This window comes from Glycine soja, chromosome 4, assembly GCF_004193775.1.
Source record: "Glycine soja cultivar W05 chromosome 4, ASM419377v2, whole genome shotgun sequence".
Taxonomy (NCBI): Eukaryota; Viridiplantae; Streptophyta; class Magnoliopsida; order Fabales; family Fabaceae; genus Glycine; species Glycine soja.
In genome coordinates, this window is record NC_041005.1 from 29,580,765 (window position 1) to 29,589,548 (window position 8,784).

The 8,784-nt window shown below is 38.8% G+C and overlaps 1 protein-coding gene across 1 annotated transcript; it reads right to left on the reverse strand.

The window, feature by feature from the left end:
• Positions 1 to 3,501: 3,501 nt before the first annotated feature.
• On the reverse strand, positions 3,502 to 6,358 carry LOC114409583 (protein kinase PINOID 2-like). Its single transcript, XM_028373086.1, has 3 exons — positions 5,687 to 6,358; positions 4,558 to 4,895; positions 3,502 to 4,399 (listed from the first exon to the last, which is right to left on the reverse strand). The coding sequence occupies exons 1-3, from the start codon at positions 6,250 to 6,252 to the stop codon at positions 3,837 to 3,839; spliced, it is 1,467 nt and encodes a 488-aa protein (XP_028228887.1). The 5' UTR covers positions 6,253 to 6,358; the 3' UTR covers positions 3,502 to 3,836.
• Between the last annotated feature and the right edge of the window lie 2,426 nt (positions 6,359 to 8,784).

Here is an 8,784-nt window from a genome sequence, read left to right on the forward strand (position 1 = left end):
TTTCGACGGATTTTCTGTGGAAAATTTCCGACTAACGCTATCTGTTGGAAATTTCCCATGAATTATTTCCGACGGATTTTCTGTCGGAAATTTCCAATGGATTACAAAAAATCCATCGATTAAAATTTTCAACGACCTTTTTTTGATGAATTTTTGTCCGTCGGAAATTGACAGTTAACGACAGATTTTTAACGTTTCCGACGGACTTTGGCCGTCAGAAAATTGTTTTTTTTTTTTGTAGTGTAAGTGTTAATCGAAAGAAATTCTTGAGACGGTAGTTCAAATTATGAACACCTTCTAATGTTTAATATGCATAAACATTTAATATTAACTTATATGTTAGCTTATGACGAAAGATGGTTTGTATTTAAGAATTTTTTGTGCACATGATGTAATAATATTTTGAATATCATCTATTCATGAAAGTGCATTCAGGAATTAATGTCGTTCTTTTTAATGCGTGGCTTCTCCGAGGGTGTAGCAGGGTATCAATACCCAATGTGTTTTAATTCTGTGTGCAGCAAATGGTGTTAGTTTGGTCTCTTTCAACTCTGTCCTAGGATTCTTTTTTGTTAGTTGCTTAATCAGACTCGAATTGCATGAGGAATGGAATTTTTACTAGTCTCCAATTCTAACAAGTCCATCGGATAGATTGAGATGGTTTTAGTTTGATCTCACTGTGGTCCAGAATTTTGATATATAATCCAAATTTTATCATGATGGTATAAAATATTGATTGATTTTATTGTTGATTAATTTCTATCTAAAAATTTAATTGATTACTTTTAGTTGGATTTCTTTTTGTAATCATATTTTTCTTATCTACAAAACTTGAATATGAGATACTTCTTATTATCATCATCACAGTGATGTTACTTAAAATTTAATTTCACTTATTTTTATTTCAATATGACCATCAGAGTTGAGACTAAGAAATCCTATACAGATTAACTTGATTTAACAACTAGATCATCCTCTTAGCAATTAATAAAAATGATTAGTTTCAATTAATTTTTTGCCATTGGCTACGTGCCTACGTCACCGAATAAATAGGTGTTATTTTTAAAACTAAAGCTTGATTTTTTTCTTGGGCAAAGGAAGCTATTTTTCTGTGGTTGACACGGTTATAACCCAACTAACAATAAGGGCAATCCAATCCAACGAAGAAAAAGAACTATCAAATCATATTCCTTCCGTTAGTTGGGTTGGATTGCTATGATGACTCTTTAACATAATTTAGCTTTTCCCGAAATTTGTCAATTGCATTTGCTAGACATTATTTGCATGATTACACTCTTCTTGCTTATTTGGTGAAATATTTGAGACTTTCAAGTTTCTATTCTATGCTGCAATGATTTTTTAGAATTTTAGGAGGGAAAAATTGTCCTATGTGTTTGCGTTCATCATATGCATCCTTGCCGTGCCTGTCCCTTTCTTTACATGTACCTACTGAAGAAGCTCGCGTGCGCCTGCAAACAGATGTGATACCTGACGGTCTCACACAAAATGACATTGGCAACTCTCCTTTTTGAAAATTTGGCTTATGCTCTTTTTATATACACTAATGTTAACAATACTCTCATAACTACTTAACCTAATAAGCTCCATCATTTCTCACTATTTGGAGACAAAAAAAAAACTTTTATTACCGTTACACACATTTCAATTTAAAGTTTATAGTTGACATTGAGTCTAATCAACTTGCTGATGCTTGGCAAAGTATGGACTGAATTTGGATTCTCTGCATTCACGCAATCACGACAAATTTGGACCATCTGATGAAGATTAATGATTAGTATTTTAAATGTATTTTTTAAGTTGGATTTATTAAAATGATATATTAACTGTTTGATCTTTCATTTCTAACTGTGAATGCATTTTTTTTATTATTATTATTGTAGGAAATCCGTGTCCGATGAGCTTGGTCTTCAGTGTCCTTCTGTTTCTGATTTCATTGCTAATGTCTTGAGGGTGGATCTTGTATTAACTTTCCTAGAGGTTGATCTAGTCTTTTTTTTTTAAAAAAAAAATTCATTCAGCAAAACAAGACTTGAATCTCAATTATATTGATGGTTCAAAATTAGTTTAATTAAGTTAATTTCATTTAACAATAAAATAACTTTCCCCTATATACTTCCTCCACCGCAAGAACTCCTTGGAAAATAAAAGAAACAAATACCATAAAGAAAGTGAAAAAAGGTAATTTGAATACTTGACCATTTTAACACATTCATTTTACAGCTCATTTCATGTTTAAAGAGCTGTATGAAAGTTGTGATAAAAGCTGATGTCTAATCCATCACTGCAGCACTATCCTCTTTGAGAATAAAAATACCACATCAATGATGAAGGGGTAACTGTATTTTCCATAATATTTAAACCTATTATTATTCTTCTAGTGCACTTAGTTGTGCGCTCTTTTTGGTGGTTCATGTTATAACGATATGTTTAGGTCGTTCAAGGGTGGATCACATGTAATAGTAGTCCACAATAAAATCCACCCTTTATATAGAGATACTTGAATAAACCATTCCACTATTATTCCAGTATTTTGCAGCCATCAACAAGTAAAAACAGAAATTCTTGGAAAGTGGAACACGGCACTTGTCATTTTAATATGCAGACAGAAAGAGACAAGGTATCCCTAATACTCTAATGTGACTGTTCATAGTTATGCTAGCTGAAATGGAAATTGAGAATTAAAACCGTGGGTGTTATTTTTATTTTTTTTATTGACAAATATAGTTGTGAATTTTTTTATTGATATATTATAATTATGAATTTGTTAAATTTTATAAGTGAAAAATTTAAATCTCCCGCATTCTTTATACCAACCAAATCATTAAATCATTCTTATATATGCATTACATTATCCATACATATTCATAGTTATTGATGCCTCCGATGAAAAGAATTAGTCCTACTTGATAGGTTTCCTTTGATTTAGATGTAATATATATATAAATTCAATGCTATCATTTATCACTGTATTCACAAGGGTCCACACAGCCTACACCTTTACAGTCACTTTGTTCCTTTCTCTTTTCTCATCATTACTCTAACCAATACAAGTTCGAAAATCTTCTGCAGTTTTAACATTAAAAAATCCGTAGACATTCATTTGTTAATTAAACCTGATTTGAGAGACGTTACTTTATATTATATATATCCATTTCTCACATTCTAAACGAATAATATGACATGAGTTAGTCATAAACCTGAAATAACTTCTAAAATCTTTATTTATCATTAATGGATGAAAACCATAAATTACATTTTACAATTTATCAAAAAGAAAGAGGAAAAGGATCCCAGAAAAACATTTCTTTTTGTTCCTTTCCCTGTTCGGTGAAAAGGACATGTGAATGCGCAGATATGAAAAGAGCCATATGACAAAAAAGTATACTACTATTTTGTAAAGTAATGTTAAAATAAAGTGTTTTATGCTTTTCTCTGCAATTTTCTCATCAATGAAAAGCGTAATTATTAGGATCACATGACTTCATATAAGCTCTCATGAGAATCACATTAGGACAATTATGGTATCCCTTTCCTTTACACCCATAAACCTCTCAACTACTAATAATTCATTGGTGGAGAAATAACCCCCACATAATTGTAATTAATGAGCAAGGCATAAAAACAAAAGAAATTGGTAAGTTCAATGTATGGTACCTTGATCATATATTAACTTGTAATTCTTTCTCTCCTTGGTAGTGGCTAAAAACAACATGGGAGAAAGAATCACAGAACCCTTAATCTTAATTTCTGTTGTGATGAACACATTTGGGCTAAGCTTGTTTTCCTTAACTATATACACATTTCACTGTTAGAGCTTAAAAGTAATCAAAATGATGAGTAATCTGATATGGTTGATCCTTGTCTTTCTTGCTTAATTTCTGTAACGAAACTCTACTCCTAATCTTGTTCAATTCAGCAGGCACCTCAGGTGGCCTAACTGATCTAATGAGAGCCCAATTCACCCCTTTGAAGAACTCATGCCTCTTGATCTCAACTGAGCCCATGCAGCACCCGATTCTCTTCTTTGGATTCTTCACAAGGAGCTTGCTGATGAGGTCTTGAACCTTCACCATCTCCTCAAACTCCTTGCTAGAACTACTCACTGAAGAGACCCTTGGAAATGCCAAGGGCTGCTTGAGAATGTTCATAAGGGTCTTCTCATTGTTCTCACCCTTGAAGGGTGTTCTCCCATACAACATCTCATACAAAAACACCCCAAAAGTCCACCAATCCACTGCACTCCCATGTCCATTTCCTGAAATCACTTCAGGTGCCAAGTATTCATGGGTTCCCACAAAGGATTTGGACCTTGCATTGATGGGCTCTGCCACTATCTCTGTGTCATGTTCGCCAAGGCCGGACGTGCAATAATCATGGCCTAAAACAAATTTTGAGAGAAATTTTTTTACTTTAAATAAGAGAACCTTTTTGTTAGTTGCCTTTTTCTTAACATATGTGACACTTTTTACTTTATAAAAATTAATAATAAATATTGTTTTGCTGATGAACTTAAATCATAAGTTTTAGTTGTTTTACCTTTGTGCTGACTTTGATCTTCATAAACATCCATATTTTCCCTTATGATTGCTGTTGTGACCACTTTCTTTCTCTTGCTTGAGGCAGAGAAACATGAGTGCATGGGGGCTGCAACACAAGATGGTGCTGAACTCCTTCGGGTCTTGACACTGCTTTCTGAACTGGTTTTGCTTCTCAGCAGCTTCGGAACGACGTCGCATTTGAGGCAGAGATCAAAATCCGAAAGCATAATGTGCCCGTCCTCTCTTATCAGCACATTCTCTGGCTTCAAATCCCTGTACACTATGCCCTTCATGTGGAGATACTCCAGGGCCACTAGTGTCTCAGCTGCATAAAACCTGCAATTTTTTTTCCCATTTACATCTTAGTTAAGAATTGAATAATTAAAACCATACAATATAAAAGCACTTTCCTCCAAAAGTTTTCATAAAAAACGAGGCCTTTTCGTATTAATTTGGGAAAGTGTTTAGCCTTCTAGAAAAGAAGGTAGTCAACTCTGCTTCAAGACTAACAAAACTTTATAAAACATTATTTATATTTTTGAAAAACCTTATTGTTTGTTTTAACCTTGTAAACATTATATAATAAAATGAAATACCAAAGTAAGGATTTGTTTATATAAGAAAAAGAGAAATTTAGGATGTTGTTAATTTCTATTTTAAAAAAGTGTTTCACTCTTAATTTTCTTAAAAAACAAAAACAAAGAAAAAAAAACGTATGCTTTATCCAAACTAAGTTAATGCCTCACTATATGAAACATCACTCCAGGAGATTTACACCCAGAATTAGATCACCAGATACAAGAAGAAAATATAAAAAAAAAATCTTCTAACTATTTTTACTTTTATCTTTAAAATAGTTGTTTTAAAAATAATTTTTAAAACTTAACATATATTTTGAATGAAAATTAGGCAATGAATAACATAAAATATTTGGAAAAAAGATTGATGAACACTAATCAAATTAACATATAGAGAGAGAAAGAAAACAAAGAAATGTAATAAGCAATAAGTAATATGATGTAATTAAAAAAATGAAATGTTATATCTAAAAATGTCCATGCATCATTACTCAAAATTATTTTAAATAAATTTTTTGAAAACAAAAAGTGGTAGAAATAATGTCATACTTGGTGGATGAGATGGTGAAGCGTTTCCCTGGTTGGCGTTGGCGCGCAGAGAACAAGTCACCACCGGGGCAAAAGTCCATAACGAAACAAGAGTAATGAGAGGCATCAAACGCAGCGTATAGGGTGGGCAAGAAGGGGTGATCCATCATCGCCAGAATCTGCTTCTCCATCTCCGCTCTTTGCAGCTTCTTCCTTACGGCCAGCGCTTCTCTGTCCACAACCTTCATGGCGTAGTAGAGGCTCTGCGGCCGTCCCACCATGGAGTTTTGTATCTGGCAGAGGTACACGTTCCCGATGTCGCCGCTGCCGAGCCGCCGCAGGAGGCGGAAGTTGTCGAGGCCGATGCCGCCGGTGTCGAGGCGGAGGCGCCGCATGGCCTCCCATGATGCAGACTTTGTGGTGTCAGGGGCGGCGGCGCAGAGGGGGAGGGAGCTGCTGTTGCTGCTGCTGCTGCGGCGGAAGCTGAAGGTGCTGAGCCAGCTGCGGGTGGAGTCGGCGAGGGTTATGGAGGAGCAGGTGCTGTCGTTGTCGGAGGACTCGTCCCTGGTCGTGGAGGCCATGGACATGGTTGTAACATATATGTGTGGAAATGTCTAGATCTTTTTCGTTTTTTTTTTTTGTGATGAGGAGGATGGGAGGTTCAGAGGAGGATTTTATATACATGAACCAAAGTAGCTTTCTCAGTATCACCAACTGTCAGTGACACGTTCTTTTAATGGAATCTTTTAAGTAGATTATTAATATCCATCTACTAAATAAAAGTAATGATGAACCAAATTAAGGATTCTGATACCTAGCGTTCGAGGGCTAGGGAACCTCCACACTGCGCGTTCCACCCGAGAGTTAGAGCTCGAGGGAGAGAAAAGAAACGCAGTTTCGAAGAGAGAGAGAGAGAAAAGGATTTGAAAGAAAAGCTTCTGGAATGTTTCTTATTCCACTACTAGTTAGTTACAGCTTTTTATATAGCAGGCTCATGCTTAACCACTTATGGTTAGCTGTTATTAACATGGATAAACTCTACCATACTAACCCTGCGTAACTACTTTTCCCGCCACGTTCTTCCCAAAGCCCCTTCCTACTCTAGTTGGTAATCGTCCCAATGCTTGGGTAAATACTTTGCCCTAGCTGAACGTCGTTGGCCCGTAGCTCCCTTCTCTCTGTCCGTATCATCCCCCTGCTCTTCAGACACAACCTCGTCCTCGAGGTTGTAACGAGTGCTAAACTCGTGCCAATCTTCCCAAGATGCGTCCTGTTGGGTGGATCCCTGCCATTGTACCAGTACTTCACGGCGTAGCCCACTTTCGGTGGTCACGTACCTGGAGTCAAGGATCGTGAAAGGAGTGTGAACAGCTGCCTTGTGACCGTTGGTGACCGCGTCGGCTCCCATAGTCGGAAGAGGTTCAGCCTCCACTGCGGTAGGGTCCCCCACGAAAGCTTTGAGCAACGAAACGTGGAAGACGGGATGAATACGACTGCGCGCCGGAAGTCTCAGTCGGTACGCAACCTTGCCCAATCGTTCCTGCACCTCAAAGGGTCCATAGTAGCGCTTCGTGAGTTTCGAATACGCGGTCTCCGAGGCGGAAACTTGCCGGTGTGGTCTTAGTTTGACTAACACCCAATCCCCGATACTGAATTCCAAGGGTCTACGGTGAGCATCGGCGGCGACTTTCATCTTTTGTTGAGCCTTAAGCAACTTCCGGCGAAGCAAGTGGAGGACCTCTCCTCGTTGTCGAAGCATAACGTCAACTTCCGTCGGAGTTGCGGTGCTCCCCACATATTCTGGAATGGCCGGTGGCTTTCGTCCGTAGGTGATCTCAAAAGGGGTGACCCCCGTCCCGGAGTGACACGAGGTATTATAGGACCATTCGGCCCACAACAGAAACTGCCCCCACGATCCTGGTTTCCGATGGACAAAAGCCCGTAGGTACTGTTCTATAATGCGATTGGCAACCTCCGTTTGGCCATCGGTCTGTGGGTGGTAGGAGGAGCTGAGACGAAGCTTTGTGCCACTGAGAGCAAATAAATCTTGCCAGAATCTGCTAACAAATAAGGGATCCCTATCGGAGATGATGCTTCGCGGCAACCCGTGCAAGCGAATGATCATGGCGGTGAACAGTTCCGCCACCCGTTTCGCAGAATGCTTAGTGGGCAACATACCCAAATGGAGTCCCTTCGAAAAACGGTCGACCACGACGAGAATGCATGTGTTACCCCGATACGATGGCAACCCAACAATGAAATCCATACTGAGATCTTCCCATGGCCGATATGGCACCGGAAGAGGGCACAGAAGCCCTGCCGGTTTGCGATTATCATATTTTGTTAGCTGACAGGTGACACAAGCTGCGATAAATTTGCAAACATCCTTACGCATGGAACTCCACGTGAAGTTCTCCTGAAGCCTTTGTAAGGTTTTCTGAATCCCATAATGGCCCGCAGTGGGTGTACTGTGAAATTCTTCCATAAGGAGTGGAATAATGACGGATCCGGATGGAAGCCAAAGACGCTGTTTGTGGATGATTAGACCATTCTCGAGTTTATACTCAGAAGCGAGGGTGAGGTCCTTTTGTAGTTTTTCCCGTAGAGCCACTGCTTCCGGAAGAGTATTTAGCTCCTTCCTGAGATCAGCAAGGAAAGTAAACTGGGGTATCGATAGCATATAAATGGAAGCATCGGTGTCTTCAGTCGTAACTCGTGATAGGGCGTCTGCGACGCCGTTCTCACGTCCCGGCCGGTACTGAATGCTATATTCGAATCCCAATAATCTGACGAGGTATCGATGTTGCTCCGGCGTTTGCACGGCTTGAGTCATAAGGTCCCTGAGACTTTGGTGATCAGTGAGGATCACGAATGGGTGACCTAACAAGTAATGGCGCCATTTCTTAACCGCCATGGTTATCGCCGCAAGCTCACGGATATAAGTGGAGGAGGCACGAAGCTTTGGACAAAATTCTTTGCTATAAAATGCGATCGGGTGTTCTTTTTGTGAGAGGACGGCCCCTACACCGGAACCGGACGCGTCGGTTTCTACTACGAAGGGAATGGAAAAGTTAGGAAGGGCTAAGACGGGCGCTGTGGAAACTGCCTCTTTTAATGAG

What these genes read in the sequence shown, in the direction of transcription:
- LOC114409583 (XM_028373086.1), bottom strand. Translation starts at nt 6,252, where the DNA reads ATGTCCATGGCCTCCACGACCAGGGACGAGTCCTCCGACAACGACAGC. An exon ending in TTCACCATCTCATCCACCAA is followed by an intron (nt 4,896 to 5,686) that starts GTATGACATTAT and finishes AAAAAATTGCAG; the next exon opens with GTTTTATGCAGCTGAGACAC. An exon ending in AGATCAAAGTCAGCACAAAG is followed by an intron (nt 4,400 to 4,557) that starts GTAAAACAACTA and finishes AATTTGTTTTAG; the next exon opens with GCCATGATTATTGCACGTCC.